The following is an 18082-nucleotide window of genomic DNA, read 5'->3' on the forward strand; positions in this document are numbered from 1 at the left end:
CCCATTAGGGAGATGGATGCCTGGGTCCAGAGTGGGACAGAAAAGCCTATGAGGATAAGAGATCTGGATTCTGAGGAGGGTAGGGCTAGTGGTTGCGGCAGTGTCTCACATCGATGACCCCCATTTGCCAGAGGGTGAATTTGTGAGCGAGGCCCTGCTGGTGCCTGAAGGCTGCCGGTTCCTGCACCAGGAGCGCATGGACCAGTGTGAGAGTTCAACCCGGAGGCGTCAGGAGGCACAGGAGGTCAGGACCCAGCTCACTCATTCTCACCGCCCCCCAGAACCCAGGGATCCAGTCCTCTAACACCCTCCTCCTCCAGAACCCAAGAGTCTGGGCCTCAGCCTTCTCTTCCCAATGGGACAGAACCAGGAATCCAGGCTCCCAGCCCCATCAGCCCCCAAGACCCAGGCATCCAGGCTACCCCCTACCTTCTGTTACCCCACAGTCCTGGCATCTGGGCCCACTCTTCCCGCAGGCCTGCAGCTCCCAGGGCCTCATCCTGCATGGCTCGGGCATGCTTTTGCCCTGTGGCACGGATCGGTTCCGAGGTGTGGAGTATGTGTGCTGCCCCCCTCCAGTGACCCCCAACCCGTCTGGGACAGCAGTTGGGTGAGTGGGAGGGAAGCCTCCATGCCCAACCCAAGACTCCTGAGGCAGGAGATGGAAGCCTGGGGGCCTGGGCCCAGGTTCTCATTGCCTTGGGTCTTCTGCTCCCTCAGGGATCCTTCCACTCGGTCGTGGCCCCCCGGGGGCAGAGTTGAGGGGGGTGAGGATGAGGAAGAAGAGGAATCCTTCCTACAGCCAGTAGATGATTACTTTGTGGAGCCCCCACGGGCTGAGGAGGAAGAAGAGGAGGAAAGAGTCCCACCCTCAAGCTCCCATCCCCCTGCAGGGGTCAGCAAAGGTGAGGCAGGCTCTGAACCCCCAGTCCCCTCCACCCTTGGGGGAGGATGGTTTAAGGGAGCCTTGGTATAGGGGCCTCTTTGGGAGGGACCTGTGGGGGAGAAGCCCTGGTGGGGAAAATGGGAGGGATGGGAATGGCTTTGAATAAAGTAGAGGTGGAAGGGGCAGCCTGTGAGGAATGCAAAGGGGGAGGGTGGTTTGGGGGTGCCCGGAAGTGGAGGAGTCATTTGGCAGGTCTGAAGGATTATTGGGGGGAAAGCTTAGAGGATAGTGTAATGGATTCCTAAGCTTTACAAGAACAGGCCCAGTTCAGAACCACATTTCGCATGATGCCAGGCAGCAGCTATGGCTGAAGTGAACACATGAGGGTCTCCAGTGCGCTCTAGGAAATGCAGTTCTCTGGGAAGGGAAGGAGACCTGGAGCTGGGCTTCTGGCTGACTCCCTGGTTCCTGGCCTTGCAGTGACTCCCACCCCGAGGCCCACGGATGGTGTGGACGTGTACTTTGGCATGCCTGGAGAAGTCAGCGAGCATGAGGGGTTCCTGCGGGCCAAGATGGATCTGGAGGAGCGCAGGATGCGTCAGATTAACGAGGTGATGGTGCCGGGGGCCCCAGGACCCCCCATAACGCAGAGCTCCCTAAATACCAGGAAATTCCTCAGGGACACATTGAGACTACCTCTAAAGAGTCCCCAAGTCCCCATTAACCCCCAGTCCTCAACACCACCCCTAAGAGGACCAGGGATCTCTGACCCACCTAGAATCCCACTGAGATGCCACCAGATTCTATGGAAACTCTGATGCATGGTACTCTTCCACTTTAAATTCTTTCTGAATCCTCTCAGGAATCCAAGAGGCAGAGGGACTTAAGGGATCTGGAGACTCTGAAGAAGGATGGGGGCAGGGGAGATTCAGTGGGTAGAGCAGGGTGGATTCTAGGATCCTGAAGCTCCCCCTTGTCCCCAGGTGATGCGTGAATGGGCCATGGCGGACAACCAGTCCAAGAACCTGCCTAAAGCCGACAGACAGGCCCTGAATGAGGTAGGACAGCCTCCAGGGTGTCCTACTCAGGCCTGTCCACTACCTGGGGCACACTGGCTTTGTCTGGCCTCATCCAGTTTCACCCCTTCCTACTTGCACGGGCCTCCCCGGGCCCCACCCTTACACTCGGCTCGGCCCCTCTTGGCCTACATCCAACCTGACTTTGCTTCCCTCCTCTTCCCACTGGCCATGTTTTGCCCTGTCTTAACTTGATCCTAGCCTCTGAGGGCTGGCTCTGGAGGCCTCTCCCAAGCTGGGCCTCTGCAGACACAGCCCGGTCCTTCTCAGCCTCTCTTTGATGCTCGGCCCTGCTCCCTGACTCTGATCCTGCCCCTGTAATCTCCCTTTTACTCAATCCCTCCTCAGTAGTCCCAGCCTCATGACTCTCTGACCCACCTCTCTCGGCCTCACTTTAGTACAGCCCTACCCTGTGTAGACCCCACTTGGCTGCGCCCCATTACTTGACTCTTGCTCCTACCCAGCTCAGTCTTATTTAGTTACAGCCTGTCTCCAGTGGGTCCTGTCCAGGCCTGAGCCCTACCTTTCCTACAATACTTGGCTCCTTTCATCTCAACACAGGCCAGCTCTGTGCCTAGATTGTTCCCACCCATGTAGTGAACACCTTCAGCGGGGCTCCCAGCAGGCCTAGCCCTGCCCCCACTCTACCTGGCCCTGCAGCCTCAGCTCCACCAGTTGGTCTCCCGTCATCTAGTCCCACCCCAGGTTGACTCTGCCCAGGCCTGGATCCACTGCACGCCTCCCTCTCCCCCGCCACTTGACCCTATAGCCCTACCCTTCCAGACTGCCTTTGACCCGGGTTTCACCCCACTACGCCTCTCCTGGCCCTGTGCCCACCCCCTCGCCAGCACTTCCAGTCCATTCTGCAGACCCTGGAGGAGCAGGTGTCTGGTGAGCGACAGCGCCTGGTGGAGACCCATGCCACCCGAGTCACTGCCCTTATCAACGACCAGCGCCGGGCTGCCTTGGAAGGTTTCCTGGCGGCACTGCAGGAGGATCCGCCTCAGGTGCGGGAGCCGTGGGGGCAGAGGGCAGGGGGTGGAAAGGGCTGGGGCAGGCCTGGGCAGCCTTCCTCGCTTCCACAGCCAGAGCGCGTCCTGCTGGCCCTGCGGCGCTACCTGCGAGCAGAACGGAAGGAGCAAAGGCACACGCTGAGGCATTACCAGCACGTGGCTGCCGTGGACCCCGAGAAGGCCCAGCAGACGCGCCTCCAGGTGCTCAGGTTCTTCCAGCTCCCAAATGCTCAGCTAGCCCTCAGACCCCGGCCTCTGGGACCCCATCCCTCAAGCTCTTCTCTTGCCCCTCATACCCTCTTTCCATCCCTTGGACCTCCTTCGTATCCCTGGAACCTCCCCCTTCTGTGCTTGGGACCCACTCCAGTCCCTCAGATCCTTACTTCTTGACCCTGGAATGCTGCCTCCCCGACCCCTGTGCCTTTGACCCCTTTCTTGTATTCCCACTCTCTGTCCCTCGACCCCACTTCTTGTCCCTTGGATTCTTCCTTTCCTAGAATCCCCCTCCTGTGCCTTGAACCCTGCTCCTGCCCCTCAACTCTCCTTTTTCCCTAACCCCACTTGTTCTCCCTGGAACCCTTGCTCTGTGCCCTCAGATCCTAATTCCTGTTTCTTGGATGTCCTCTTCCTGTCCATTTAAGCCATTAAGAATACTCCATTCTATGCTCTTGAACTCCAAGTCTTGCCCTTGAACCACATCATTTCTATATGACCCTCCAATTCTTCCTTCTTCAGAACCTCAAGCCTCACCTCCTATTCCTCAGACCCTACTCGCTGCCCCTCCTACCCACTTACCATCTTCTATACCATATTCCTTGTACCCTATACTTACCTTGTCTCCTGTGCCCCACCTTTCCTAGCAGCTACTCCTTTTCCTTCTTCCTTACTTTCTTTCCCAAGACTCTCACAGCCTGTCTTCTGTACATCTTTTCCTTTTCATTGTATTCCACTTCTCCTTCTCCAGTTTCCTTCCTCCCATGGCCAAGTTCCTGCCCTTGTACCCTACTTCCTGTCCATTGTATGTGCTAATTTTGCTTGGACCCTCTTGACCTTCCTCCTTCACCCTGCCTCCGTTTCCCCATCTCTAGCCTGCACTGCTCAGTTCATCCCTCGTACTCACTCCCCCACAGGTGCAGACTCACCTTCAAGTAATCGAGGAAAGGATGAATCAGAGCCTGGGGCTGCTTGACCAGAACCCCCGCCTGGCTCAGGAGCTGCGGCCCCAGATCCGTGAGTGCCCAGTCCTGACCCCCAGCCTTTGACTCCCCTGCCATTTCAGCTATCTATTCCTGTGTAACAAACTGCAAAACTTAGTGGCTTAAATCCACCACTTTCTTTTCTTTTCTTTCTTTCTTTCTTTTTTTTTTGAGTTTGGAAAACCAAGGTTTATTCCAGTCTTTCTTTAAATTTAAATGGTCCACAGTCCTTCAAGGACCTTCATTAGCATCACTTGAAAAGTTTGTTAAAAATGCAAGTTTAGGGACCTCACTCCACACATATTGAATCAGAATCTTTTGAGACATGGATGGAAAATTTGCATTTAACAACTTCTTTGAGTGATTCAAATGCACACTAAGGATAGGAAATCTTCATCTTCTGGTCATAGGACAGCATGTACCAGGTATTACAGCTGTATTAAATCAACCATTTTCATCACTCATGATCCTGCCGTCTGCTCTGGGTTCTGCTGGGTGCTTCTTCTGCCGGTCTTGTCAGTAGTCAAGTGTGTCACTACATTTGGCTAGCAGGTCAGCTAAGGGCTGGGAATCTGGCACGAATGAGCCTCTCTCCCTCTCTGTGTAGGCTCAGGGCCTCTCTTCTCCATGGAGCCCCTCCACGTGGTCTCTCCAACAGGGGAGCTGGACTTCCTACATGGTGGTTCAGGCTCCCCATACCGTGCAAGTGGAAACTGCCAGGTCTTCTTAAGACTTGGGCCCACCTTCTGTAGGTGAAAGCAAGTCACAAACCCAGTCCAGATTCAAGCTGCAGGGCCTTCACAAGAGCATGAAGACCGGAAAGTGTAACCCCCAGATCTACTGCGACTTCCTCCTGGATGTCCCATGCCAAACCCTAATTCTCCTGCTCTTTAAGGAGGCTATTCTCTTGAACTTCAACCTCCATCCTCCAACACTCAGCTCCACTTCCCCAGGTCACACGTATGGCTCCCCCACCCCGATCGCTCTATTGTTAGGGTGCCATCCATTCACCCATTTTTGTTTTGTGGATCCCCATGCTCACAACCTCACCACCTTTCTGCATGTTCCCCTCAGAGGAGCTCCTCCACTCTGAACACCTGGGCCCCAGTGAATTGGAAGTCCCTGCCCCGGGGAGCAGCAATGAGGACAAGGGTGGGCTGCAGCCCCTGGATTCCAAGGATGGTGAGTTAACCCAAATCTACATAATCCCAGACTTTGGGGTACAGGTCCCCAACCTCAATTCTAATCCCCTAAAATCTGGGGGTGTCTTAGCCACCACAGTGAGTGGAAGAGGGTGGGAAGGAATGTCTGAGGTTGTAGAGGCCTCTGTAGGATCCTCGATCCTCCTTCCTCGGCCCCTGGGAGGGGGCTTCCCCACACTATATTTGGTGATGCTCTCCTCTCTTCACTGTTCCACCTGTCTTGCCTCCTCTGGCTGCCAGCAGACACCCCCATGGCCCTTCCAAAAGGTGAGTATCTCACAGAGTAGCCCCCAGCCACCAAATCCCTCTGAGTCCTTGAGCCCAGAATGGAAGAGGGCCCGTACACGGGGAACCCCAGGCCTCCTGGGGTGGAGTCTGGTGCCCCTTCAGACCCCCTCTTCAGGTGGGGGTAGCACCATTCTGGGCTCTCAGGAATGAGATAAGATTTGGGGGGTAGGGTCCACAGAACAAGATGCTGCATCCTCTGAGGAAGAGAAGATGTCCCCCCTGGAGCAGTATGAACGAAAGGTAAGTCAGTCGGACCCGCGGGCATCGGAGGGAGGATGGGCCAGGGGGCCTGGACTCCTAGGTCTGAAGGAGGAGGGTGCTAGGGGTTTGGGTTCCTTGGCCTCAGAGGAAAGAAGGGACTGAGGACATGGACTTCAGGGTCCTAGGGAAGAAGAGGGCTGGGGGATGCCCTCTTGGGGCCCAGGGGAGGGGGAGGCAGGGGCCCAGACTTCTGGGTCCCTGACACCTCCTGCTCCCCCAGGTGAATGTGTCTGTTCCAAGGGGTTTTCCTTTCCACTCATCGGAGATTCAGAGAGATGAGCTGGTAAGAGGAGGAATATTGTGGGTACTTAGGGGAAGAGGTCAGAGGTCAGTGGCTAGGCTGTGACTCCCAAAGCCACACAGGGCCCTGGTGAGCCTCCAAGATGACCCCGGCCCCATCTCCTCTCCCTGCAGGCACCAGCTGGAACAGGCATGTCCCGAGAGGCTGTGTCTGGTCTGCTGATCATGGGAGCGGGTGGTGGCTCCCTGATCATCCTCTCCGTGCTGCTCTTACGCAGGAAGAAGCCCTACGGGGCTATCAGCCATGGAGTGGTGGAGGTGAGAGGCAGAGAGACCTGGAATGGGGAGGACTTCCAGAGCCTGGGAGGTGTGCGGCCAGGCCCCTGTGGCCCACTCTGCCTCCCCTGCCCCTGTTGCAGGTGGACCCCATGCTGACCCTGGAGGAGCAGCAGCTGCGTGAACTGCAGCGTCACGGCTATGAGAACCCCACCTACCGCTTCCTGGAGGAACGACCCTGAACCAGCCCCCTTCACCCCTGTGGCTGAGCCCAGACCTTCCCTCTTCCTGGAGCCCCAGAAGCCCAACTCCCAGCCTGGGAGAGGGGTCTTGAAAAAGTTCATTTCACACTCTTTGTGAGGGGGCTGGAAATTCTTATTTCCCCTGTCCAATTCCAAATTTAATCCCTAAGAAATCCCCAGGTATTCCCAGCTGCCTCCCCGCTTGGGACCTCCTCACTTTAACTTATTTTGTACATTTATGTATTGTTCCTTAAGGTGACCACCAGTTGGTCCCACTGTCTGTTGTTCCCTGGAATTCACCCTCCCATGTGTCCCCCACTAATATCCCAATAAAGTCCTCTTCCCCACCAGGCCATCCTCCGTCTCTGTGGGGGAATCAGGGTGTAATCAGCTCTGGACATTGGTGTGCAAGCCCGCCCAGACCTCCTTCACCTCTTTAAACTGTTGGAGAGATCTTTAAATCTGGGCGGGGCCTTGGGAAGGGGCGGGGTCCAGAGATCTAGGCTAGGCTCCCACCCAGGAGCTTTCCGTGGTACTGAACGGGCAGCCACTTCTAAGCCTGTATCAGCTGGGTTCCAGGGTGGACTCCAAGGAGGCTGGGCTCTAGCAAGTTTCCCCTGCCTCCCACTCACCCTCATACACAGTCACATACAACATCCACCCCCAACCTGTGAACTCGATGAGGGACAGGGAATCTTGAACTGCTCTTCCCATTCTTGAGTCTTAAGCCCTTCTGGGGGAGGTGATAAGAATCCCCTTGGAGTGTGGAAATCCAACCATGTGTCCCAGAGAGGGTTATGTGATGTCTGCAAGTGCATCGCATTTTGTGACATGTCAGAGTTGTCCCTCTACGTATACTGTTACCTGTCTCAAGAGGGTTGTTACGAGGATTAAAAGGAGTGATATTTGTTGGGACATTAGAATTGTGCCTGGCACTTTGCAAGTACTTGTTGAATAAATTCTAAAATGACATGGCAGCAAACATTCATATGGCACCCTGTGCCAGGAACTGCTCCAAGGGCTTTCACGCACTGGCACACTTAATCATTATTTCTACCCCGTGAAGTAGGTACTATGACTATTCTCATTTATAGATTAGGAAAGGGAGGCAAAGAGAAGTTATGTCACATTCCCAAGGTCACCATCTAGGAAGGGATGAAGCTAGGAATCCAACCCAGGAAACCTGGCTCCAGTGCCCATACTCTAGGCCATTTTGCCAACCTCCTGGCTAATAATTCATGGCCGTCCCATATGGTGTTTGGGTTGCTCACTGCAAAATTGTAAGTGATACCATTCATCTCCCAGACATTGTAGATTTGCATTTTTACCACAACTTCCCAGCAGACAGCAGTAGTGTGCCATGTTCTAATATCAGGATAGCACAATTTTCTGACAGATGGCTAAGGGAGGGAGCACGTATTTTTAATGCTTCCAACGGACCGATGAGCTCACAGTGATGAGCTCTACATAAGATATACGTGAATTATAGGTCATGTATATTAAATATAGACGTGGTAGGTATTGGGAGGAAGATGCCTACATGATGCGAGTTGGATGCAATGCCACAGCTTTATTAAGAACCCATTTTGCAACTTCTGATACTGGCTTTACCATCAGGTATACTCAGACCATTCTAGTAGAAATCTATAGCTAGCACCACAAGCAGGGGAAAAACTGCCTTTGTATTTTCACAGCCAAGGGTGATTCACAGGCTAACAATAGGTAAGGAGCTCCAAGCAGGTGGGATAGGAAATGAAAGGCCATTTTGCTCAATACGCTCAGTGCATGATTCCCTAATAATATTTGCATTTTAATGGCAATACTTAGAGTAATTAGTTTAAAAACACTGTTTTTATTGAAATTCCAGCAGGAAAAATAACTTTACTATTGCTCATTTGATGCTCTTGTGCCCCTAAACCACTCTTCTTTTCCCCCTGAATACGATTTAATTCTTCTTTCAGTAAAGCAAAGTTTCCTAGAGACTTGTTATCACGTTAGTGGTGTGTGTGTGTGTGTGTGTGTGTGTGTCTGTGCGTGTGTGCGCGCTGATACATATCGGGAAACACATCTTATATGTCAACAGAATCTAAGATGCCATCAAAAATAAGAAATACCGGACTTCCCTGGTGGCGCAGTGGTTGAGAGTCCGCCTGCCGATGCAGGGGACACGGGTTCGTGCCCCGGTCCGGGAAGATCCCACATGCCGCGGAGCGGCTGGGCCCGTGAGCCATGGCCGCTGAGCCTGCGCGTCCGGAGCCTGTGCTCCGCAACGGGAGAGGCCACAGCAGTGAGAGGCCCGCGTACCGCAAAAAAAAAAAAATAATAAGAAATACCATTATTTTATGTACCACAAGGAAAACTACGCAGACATTAAACTATGCCACCTAATTGTAAGATGAATTCCAATTAAGTTCTTCCTAGAATTAATGAAATACAACATACTATTATGAATTTCTCATGGGTCAGCTGCCACTATGTGAGTACCACAGAAGAGCACACTCATGCTGGTCCAAGGCGGCTGCTGTGGGAGACTTGTGCCAGCACCACCAGTAATTCCACCTCCCAGTATTCTCGTTCTAGTGCAGTACCTTCCTCCCCACTGACTCTGGGCTTGGCCACATGGCTGACTTTGACCAATGGGGTATCAGCAGACATGATGCAAGCAGGGGCTTTTTCCCTTGGAATATTCCCTCTTGGAGCTACTGCATGAGGAGATCCTCCTACCCTCCTGGAGGGACCACAGGGAGAGGGATGCTCGGCTCACTCTCAGAAGTTCCAGCCATCTCAGCTGAGCTATCAGACACGTGAGTGCTGTTGTCTAGGCCAATCGGGCCTCCAGGTGACTGCAGCCACGTGTGTGACCAAAGCAAGATAGTGGAACTGCCCAGCTCAGCCCAGCCCAGATCACAGAATCATGAACAAAATAAGTGGTGCTGGACTTCCCTGGTGGTGCAGTGGTTAAGAATCCACCTGCCAATGTAGGGGACACGGGTTTGAGCCCTGGTCCTGGAAGATCCCACAGGCCGCGGAGCAACTAAGCCCATGCGCCAAAACTACTGAGCCTGCGCTCTAGAGCCCACGAGCCACAACTACTGAAGCCCGGGTGCCACAACTACGAAAGCTTGCATGCCTAGAGCCTGTGCTCCGCAACAAAGAGAAGCCACCGCAAAGAAGCCTGCGTACCACAATGAAGGGTAGCCCCCACTCGCCACAACTAGAGAAGGACTGCGCTCAGCAACGAAGACCCTATGCAGCCAAAAATAAATAAATAAATTTATCAAAAAACGAAAGTGGTGGTTGTTTTAAGCCTTAAGTTTTGGGGTAGAGACTCTGGCATATGCCCTGAAGTGTGCTTGGTTTGTTGTCCGTGAGAGGCTCCAAGCAGTGGGGGCTACCGTGCGTCAGAGGGCTTTCTGGAGCGACGAGACTGGGACGGAGGACAGAGCAGAGGCTGTGGGACAGAGGTACAAGGGGGCATTGTGGAGGTCTTCCGTCTTTCGTTTGGGTTTCTCTGGAAGCAGAGGTTGAGGCAAGGATTTGAGGACAAGATTACCTGCAAGGAGTAGAGAACATTGATAGGGGAGCAGGAAGGGACCCAGAAAAGGGAAAGCTGCCAAGAAAGGGTACGTTATCAAGCCAGAACCATGGTGGAGAACCGGAGCTTCGTTCCACTGGGGAGCTTTGAGAGCCCGTGTAGAACACACACTTCCCAGTTATCCCCACGGAGGCAGGGGACCTGGAGCATTTACATACCATCTCCCTTCAGTCAGTCACTGGTTGAGAGCTGTTGGAGTGGGAAGAGGCATGATCCTCCTGGCATGGAAGTCTTACCACACTCATACCCAGGGCAAAGCGGGCACCAGTGGTCTGAGAATGCCCATAGGCAGAGTCACGTGCCGGCCCTGGCAGTTAGACCACCAGGTGTTGACAGGGTGAGGGGGACAGGATAGGGACTTGGCACCCGCCGTGTCTGCTACAACCCCCCACCCAGACACATCCACCCAAACACGGCTCCTCAGCCGCTTCCCTGCACAATGATTAGAGATTAGACAGTAACGGTTCTAGTCCAAACTGAGTTTAATCAAGAGTTTCAGATAGGGGAGGGATTCACTAGAAATACTGAGGTCTGGGTCAGGGGCCTGGTTGTGTTCTGACTTAAAGCAGTAGGACCTAGGGGACTATGATCGAGAGTCCTTCCTATGTCTCAGGGTTAAGGACCTGAAGGGGGTGGGTCCTGGGGAGGTCAGGTGTCATCTTAGGAGCTCTACTAGGATGGTACTGGAAGCTCTTTTGGCGTACTCCAAGTACCATATAGGGGAGTTACATCTGGACCCCAAAAGATCCTGGTGGGGAAAGGGTTGGGGGTCCAGTGTGTTTCACAGAAACAATCAAGGGGCCTCGATTTCACAGAAATCATCAAGGGGGCTCCTTGTGGGTGGAGGAAGGGTATCACACCACCCCAAATATTGGGGACTGTTTACCCACCAACAGCCATTTTGGGGTTTTAATGTAAGACCCCGATGGCAGGACATTATGCACATACATTATCACGGATTTGCAACATTAGCATACGCTGGCTGTCCCACAGGACGGTGGGGACTGGAAAATCAGTCCAGGTTCTGGGTTTGAGTCCTAAGAGGACAGGCCTGGGGGTGCCACACGGCTCCTCTTCAGTAGCTGCCGGAGCTGTGGACAAGACAAGATGGGGGAGACGCTTGAGAGGTTGCAAGGAGAACAGGCACACCCTGTTGGGGTGTGAAGTTGGGGGTCAGAGAGAAGTGAGTAGGGTCAGTTGGGTTTGAAGGTCAGAGGTTCTGAGTCAAGATGCGGGGCTGGGGATGAAGGCTCGTTCACACAATGAATCAAGGCTCCTGAGCAAAGGTGTTGCTGGCTGGGCGTTGCCACCTTGGGATTAGCATTGAGGACTGGGAGTCAAAGGGGAGAAGCAAGGGGCCAGAGTCACATTTGGGGGTCAGAAGTCCCACTCTGAGGTCAGGACTAAAAGTCAGGGGGCTGGAGGTCATGCTTGGGGATCAGAGGTCACAACTTGAGGTCAGGATACAGGGTTGAAAGTAGAGGTCAGGAGGAGTCACCATTATCAGGCAAGGGAGCAAACACTGAGGTCCAGGGTCATTTTTTTTTTTTTTTTTTTGGCCGTGCCACATGGCATGTGAGATCTTAAGTTCCCCAACCGGGGATGGAACCCATGCCCCCCGCAGTGGAAGCGTGGAGTCTTAACCGCTGGACAGCCAGGGAAGTCCCTCAAGGTCACATTTTGAAGTCAGGGTTGGATAAGGGTCAAGGTCACCTTCTGAGATTACAGTCAGGAATGCTGGGGTCGGGGGTGCACCCTGCAGTCAGGGCGGGCTCAGTGCTCACCCCCTCAGGGCCCAGCCCGGGCCGTAGCAGGTGGACAGGCTGCTCATTCTCCAGGTTGCGCAACGTTGGATCCGCCCCAGCTGCCAGCAGGCGCCGCACAATGGCCTCCTGGGCCGGCCCAGGGGGCAGGGCGGCCGCCATGTGGAGGGCTGTGTTCCCATGGGCCTGGGGACGGTGAGGGGGGGTCTACTGAAGACGCAGGCTCAGCTGGCCTGGGCCCTCGATGGCGCGTTTCATATTCCGTCACACCCAGGTCCCACATGTCCCTCCTCACATCCCCCAGAAGCCCCCTCCAGGGCCACATTCCACACACCCCTCTAGGCCCTACACGTGCCCCGTCCACGACCCACACAGCAGCCCCTCCCCAGACACAGCCCGTGGGACTCCCAACATCCCCCTGCCCGCTCTCTGCCACGTCTCACCCAATCTGCACATTCCAGCCTAGGCCCCTACCTTCATGTTGACAAAGGCCCGCAGGTCTCCCCGTGGCAGCGCCAGCAGCAGCTGAACCAGGGTCGGGTTGGCAGCCTGCACAGCCAAGTGCAGAACCGTCTTGTTGCTCTTGATCTCCTGTGAGGAGGGGAACGACAGAGGTCAGGCCAGTCCTCACACCCAAGCCTCCACCCATGGAACCCAAGAGCCTTTAGACACCCTGTCTCTCTTTTTCAAGCACCCAGGAGTGCCTTATTCAGTTGTACGTGCTGTGCACTCTACAGGAATACCAGATTTAAGGGGGTGCCATTCAGATCATACACATCACCGAACGGTACATCTATTAAGACAATTTTCCAGCCCAAGTATCTTTGAGAAAAAGATTTCTTTTCTATTCCTCCAAAGGAGCTCTCTGGACTAGCAGCTGCCCTGGCCAGCCCACATTCTATTAAACACAGTAAAATGCGCCCACATCCCACATGGACTGTATTTTATCTATAAAGATGGGAACTGAGCAGCATTAATCAGTGGCCTATCTAAGCCTGTATCTACTTCCATCCTGAACTGTTCTCTTTTTTTTTTTTTTTTTTGCGGTACATGGGCCTCTCACTGTTGTGGCCTCTCCCGTTGCGGAGCACAGGCTCCGGACACGCAGGCTCAGCGGCCACGGCTCACAGGCCCAGCCGCTCCGCGGCACATGGGATCCTCCCAGACCGGGGCACGAACCCGTGTCCCCTGCATCGGCAGGCGGACCCTCAACCACTGCACCACCAGGGAAGCCCCTCTCTTCATATTTTGAAGCAAGTAAAGACATTTTCCACAATGAAACTTTACTATGTGCCTTTAAAGAATTTGTACTGATAATAAACATTAAAAATTGTGTGTTTAGACACAGAAAATAAACTTATGGTTACCAAAGGGGAAAGGGGATGGGGGAGGATAAATTAGGAGTTTGGGATTAGCAGATACAAACTACTACATGTAAAACAGATAAACAACAAGGTCTTACTGTATAGCACAGGGAACTAGACTCAATATCCTGTAATAATCCATAACGGAAAAGAATATGAAAAAGAATATGTGTATATGTGTACAACTGAATCACTCTGCTGTACACCAGAAACCAACACAACACTGTAAATCAACTATTCTTCAATTTTAAAAAGAGTTGTGGGTTTATATAGGGCAAAACAACCTAGCTGGCTCTATCAAAAAAATTATGAAGAGAAAACTCTAAAGGAGGGGAAGCTCTAAATTAAGAGCTTAAAAGGACGTATCACTGCAATGTTTGGGCTTTATTTGAATCCTAGGTTTTTTTTTGGTTTTTTTTTTTAATGAAAAAAATAAATGTATGTCACTTTAAAGCCAAATAAAAATTTGAACACAGGATATTTGATATTATGAGACTGTTAATTTTTTTAAAAGTGGAATAAAGGTACTGAGGTTAACGAGAGTTCTTGTCTTCTAAAGACAAATATTTATGGGTAAAACTATAAGCTTGGATTTGCTTCAAAATAATACAGGAGAAGTGGATGGGAAAGGACTGGCTATGAGTTGCTGGTTATTTATGTTGGCTACATGGAGTTCATTATACTATTTTCTTTACTTTATCTATGTTCAAAGTTCTTGAACTAAAATGTAAAAATCCAAAACAATGAGTAGATGTTTAATTCTCTCAGCCAGCCTTTGAAGGAGCCACTGTCAGGAAGGAGGAAACTATATGTATTCACAGCTGGATTCTGGGGTCAGGCCACCTGGGCTCAAATCCCCTCTCTGACACTCACAAGGCAAAGTCCTTGAGCCTCAGTTTCCTTATCAGTGAAAGAGAGAAAGTAATAATAGTATACACATCAAAGTGTGTTTATGAGGATTCAATCAGCTAATCCATGAAACAGTGTTTGATGAATAGTAAGTGCTTGGTAAATACAAGTTAAGATCAGTAATATTACTCCCAGTTGACAACTGGGGCACAGAGAAGTGAAGTCGCATGTTCAAGGTCACACAGCTGGGAAGAGGCAAGTCAGAATTTGTTTCGAGCCCCTGGATAGCCAGGCGCCCCCATCCCACATGCCCTCCTGGAGGCCAGCTGCCCACTGCCCAGCTCACCTGGCTGGTATGATCAGCGCCCACGTGCAGCAACATCTTGACGCAAGCCAGCCTGTCTTGGGCCTGGGTACTCAGTACTGGGGGATATAGGTCGGGTGGGTGCATAGCAACGTTGAGGGCCAGGATGGCTGTGTGGAGAGGGGTGAGGCCTGCAGAGTAGAGACAGTGAAGACTCTACATCTGGAGCACCGACCCCACCCAGCCCCACCAGCCCCACCCACCCTGCCCACCACCCAACTTACCCTCGAAGTCTCTGGCTTCGATGTCAACTCGAACCCCTGAGTTAATCACAGCCTGGGAGGAGGAGGAGGTAGAGAGCTGGATTAGGGTCTCCCCAGGCCTCCTAGCCCTGAAAGCCAGGATCTAGGCAATCAGTCCATCCCATTCATCCCACCTGCCAGGTGAACATACCGAGAGAACTCTTGGGAGCCCATATGTAGCGGCCACGTGTAAGACAGAACGCCCTTGATGGTCAGTGGCGTTGGGCTCCGCTCCCAGGTTCAGTAGATCCTCCACAATCAGGGGCTGGTTGGCAGCAGCAGCCACCAGAAGAGGGGTCTGCAGGAGTCAGGAAAGGTCAGTCTGGGCCCCCAGCCCCCTCCCCTCTGAAAACCAGGAATCCAGGCCTCCAGACCCTCTGCCCTCAGATCCAGGAGTCCAGGCCCTCAGCCCTCACCTTGCCCTTATGCTCACGAATGTCCAGATGTCTGTAGGCTTGGAGCATCTCAGCTGCGGCGTATGCGGCCCAGCGCAACCCTCGAGCCGCAAACAGGTGCAGGAGCCTGAGGATAGGTGGAAGGAAGCAATGAGCACAGCACCCCAGCTAAGCAGGAGAGCCTGCAGACTCCATTCCCCTATACTCACGTATCTCCCTCCTCATCCTGGGCCAGCAGCTTTTGTGGCCCCAAAGCCAGCATGTGAGCACGGGCAGCGTCCAGGGATGGTCCGTTGACCACAGGAGGCAACTGTGGGGGTCCTGAAGGGAGTCCAGAACTTCTCCAGGATCCTGCCTGTGGCAGGGGAGGTTCTACATAGAGCCGAGTATCCAGGGGGTCCTGAAGGGTACAGGTGATGGGGAGAGCCAGTCAGCTGAGAATTCCCTCTTTCTACCACACACACATACACATACAGAGTGCCAGGCAGAGTGGCTGGGCGTCCCATCTGTGCCAAGTGACCTTGGACCTTTGGGCCTCAGTTTTGCCCATCTGAGGAATGGGATCCTAATCCAACCCCAGACATCTCAGAATGCTGCATAAGGGCAACTGGGAATCTCAGGAGCCCTTCAGCACCCAGTTCCCATTCTGTGTCTCACCTCCATCCCCAGGGGAAATGAACACGGCCGCCCTGGGTCCGAGTGTGAGTAGAAGTCAGGAGTCAGGAAACCTTCAGCAGCAGAAGCAGGGTAAGAGTAGGGCCTGTCCGTGTAGGCAGCATGCGTGTTGGGGTCCCAGTCTGGAAAGCCCATGGGGGGTGCCAGGCTGCCAAGTCCAGAACCCACAGTCTCCTGGTGTGCTGGGAAGTGAGTATGGCCTGCATGTGAGAGGAGGAGCAGAGGCAGGCCTGGTTACCAGAGTTAGGGAAGTCACAGCCCAGACAGGACCTGTGTGAGGGCCTGGAGTCCTCAAGGTACTGAAAGCTAGTACTTCTGGGGCACCAAGGAGCTGGAAGCTTGGACTTATGGGACCTAAATGCCTGGGACACTGAGGGGTTGAGGGCCTAGATTCCAGGCTGGGAGCCTGGGCCCCTGAAGGACTATGTGCATAGACTACTGGGCTCCAGAGAATCTGGCTCTACTCTGCGGGTCTCAGCAAGAATGAGGGTCTAACTCCTAAGTTCCTGAAAGTTCTAAGAGCTGGGATGTTTGAGTCCCTGAGGGAAGCTGGGGCTAGGAGCTGAGGGAACCAGGTTGAGTTTCCAGACTTACCAGCTTCACCCTCATTCACAGGTGGGGTCAGGGGCTGGGCCAGGGGAGCCAGGAACTGTCCCTGTAGAGGCATAAGCAAAAAGAAACAAGGGTGAATTTATCTGGCAGATTCCTCAGCATCCATTCCCCACCTACAGGGCATCTAAGTCAGGACTACGTCTCTCATCAGCCCTGAGGGCCCAGCAAGGCAGCAAGTCCTTGCCCAACAGAACATGGCCTCACGGGAGTTGTAGTTTACAGCGCTTCATGGGCCTCACCGGTAGCCCGCCAGCGTCAGGCTGCTGCTGGCGGCGCCTTTGTTCTTCTAGGAGCTTCTTCACCGTCTGTGATGGGCAGTGGCTGCGCTCATTCCGGCTCACTGCGGGGTGAAGAGGGAGGGAAGTTATCAGGGGTCCTTACGTCACCCAAGTGCGCCGGGGAGTGGATCTGAGCGCCCTCTTCGCCCTCCCGCGCGGAAAAACTGGCACACTGATGCCGCCTGAGAACTCCAAAGCCAATCTAAGATTTCGGGTGCGGCGCCGCCTCCGCGGTTTCCTTCCTTTTGCTCCGCATTTTCCCCTCTGACCCAACTTTCCGCCAGCGTCGTGGAAACTGAGGAAGGAGGTGGAGGGCGCTCTCTGCAGCCCCCTTCCCTCTGCCTAACACTTCCGTGAAAAATCCCACCCCACCCCCAGATCTCCCAGTTCTGAGGGATTCGGGGCGTCGCCGGGCATCACTCCCCAGAGACGCACATCCAGGTTCCCAATATCTCTCTGCCCTAGAAGCTGCCCTGATACTTTTTCCTCGGGATACCAGGCATCCGAGTCCCCAGCCCCTCTCCCTGAGGAACCACGAAGTCACTAGCCCCCTAGCTCATTAGGAATCCAAAGGTTCAGACCTCGCCCCCCTCTTAAGACCCAGAAGTCCAAGCCCCACCTCACGGGAGTCTGGGAGACTCGCATACCCTTCCCCAGGACCCAGGAGTCCGGGCCCTCAGCCTACTCCCCTCTAGGACCTGGTAATCCCAGTTTCCAGACTCCTTGTTCGCACGATGCAAGAAGGCCGGGCCCTCAGCCCTCACCCTTCCGAGCCCCGCTCGAGCATAGGAAGGGTTAAGCGCCGGAGGGCGGACTCGGAAACCGCCCAGACGCGACGCGCTGACGTCACGTCGCTCACGCAAGGGAATCTTCCATCTCCTTTTTCCTCTCCGCCCGGCGACCCAGGTGTCCCGCTCCGAGACGCGATGCGTGGCCAAGCGTGGCGCTCGTGGAATCCCCGCACAAGGGAAATTCCTGCTCAGCCCGGGGACCCGGGCCGGGTGGCGACTCGGGAAATCCCAGGGTGGGGCAGGGTCACGGCCAGAGTGCATTCCTGCGGCCAAACTCCGGACCTTGCCCACCCAGACCTTGGCTGATTTCAAACAACGCCCCCAAGGACTCGATCCAGCCTTTTTCTACAGCATGGAGTCCGGGTCCCCAGCCCCCTCCTCCCAGGACCCAGGCAGGAGTCGGGGCTCCCAGCGCTTTCATTCCCGGGACCTAGGATTCAGGATCAACAGTCCTTTACCCCACCCCACGCCCCC

The 18082-nt window shown here is 54.0% G+C and overlaps 2 protein-coding genes across 11 annotated transcripts in view; one reads left to right on the forward strand and one right to left on the reverse strand.

The window, feature by feature from the left end:
• The window catches only part of APLP1 (amyloid beta precursor like protein 1), a 9518-nt gene extending 2485 nt beyond the window's left edge, over positions 1–7033 (forward strand). The window contains exons 4-17 of one of the 3 annotated variants that reach the window (XM_024733840.1): positions 132–244; positions 477–610; positions 721–905; positions 1367–1497; positions 1870–1944; positions 2811–2969; positions 3048–3176; positions 4106–4205; positions 5246–5353; positions 5617–5640; positions 5831–5901; positions 6143–6205; positions 6337–6480; positions 6582–7033. In XM_024733840.1, the coding sequence (XP_024589608.1) occupies positions 132–244; positions 477–610; positions 721–905; positions 1367–1497; positions 1870–1944; positions 2811–2969; positions 3048–3176; positions 4106–4205; positions 5246–5353; positions 5617–5640; positions 5831–5901; positions 6143–6205; positions 6337–6480; positions 6582–6680 (1535 nt within the window). In that variant the 3' untranslated portion in view covers positions 6681–7033. Of the gene's footprint in view, positions 1–131; positions 245–476; positions 611–720; positions 906–1366; positions 1498–1869; positions 1945–2810; positions 2970–3047; positions 3177–4105; positions 4206–5245; positions 5354–5613; positions 5641–5830; positions 5902–6142; positions 6206–6336; positions 6481–6581 lie in introns of all 3 variants that reach the window. The other 2 variants (XM_024733839.1, XM_024733841.1) reach the window with 2 other exon arrangements.
• A 3706-nt stretch (positions 7034–10739) lies between these two features.
• Positions 10740–18082, reverse strand: part of NFKBID (NFKB inhibitor delta) — a 7829-nt gene continuing 486 nt past the window's right edge. Inside the window, exons 2-12 of one of the 8 annotated variants that reach the window (XM_024733918.1) lie at positions 16779–16879; positions 16522–16582; positions 15910–16127; positions 15462–15652; positions 15274–15379; positions 15009–15155; positions 14840–14891; positions 14598–14746; positions 12513–12629; positions 12060–12224; positions 10740–11366 (exon numbers count right to left, since the gene is read on the reverse strand). In XM_024733918.1, coding sequence (XP_024589686.1) covers positions 11313–11366; positions 12060–12224; positions 12513–12629; positions 14598–14746; positions 14840–14891; positions 15009–15155; positions 15274–15379; positions 15462–15652; positions 15910–16062 — 1134 coding nt within the window. In that variant the 5' untranslated portion in view covers positions 16063–16127; positions 16522–16582; positions 16779–16879 and the 3' untranslated portion in view covers positions 10740–11312. Of the gene's footprint in view, positions 12225–12512; positions 12630–14597; positions 14747–14839; positions 14892–15008; positions 15156–15273; positions 15380–15461; positions 15653–15909; positions 16128–16521; positions 16595–16778; positions 16880–17436; positions 18045–18082 lie in introns of those variants that run through there. The other 7 variants (XM_024733917.1, XM_024733915.1, XM_024733913.1 and 4 more) reach the window with 7 other exon arrangements.

The sequence above is a fragment of the Neophocaena asiaeorientalis genome, unplaced genomic scaffold (assembly GCF_003031525.2).
Source record: "Neophocaena asiaeorientalis asiaeorientalis breed wild unplaced genomic scaffold, Neophocaena_asiaeorientalis_V1.1 scaffold280, whole genome shotgun sequence".
In the NCBI taxonomy this organism is placed as follows: Eukaryota; Metazoa; Chordata; class Mammalia; order Artiodactyla; family Phocoenidae; genus Neophocaena; species Neophocaena asiaeorientalis.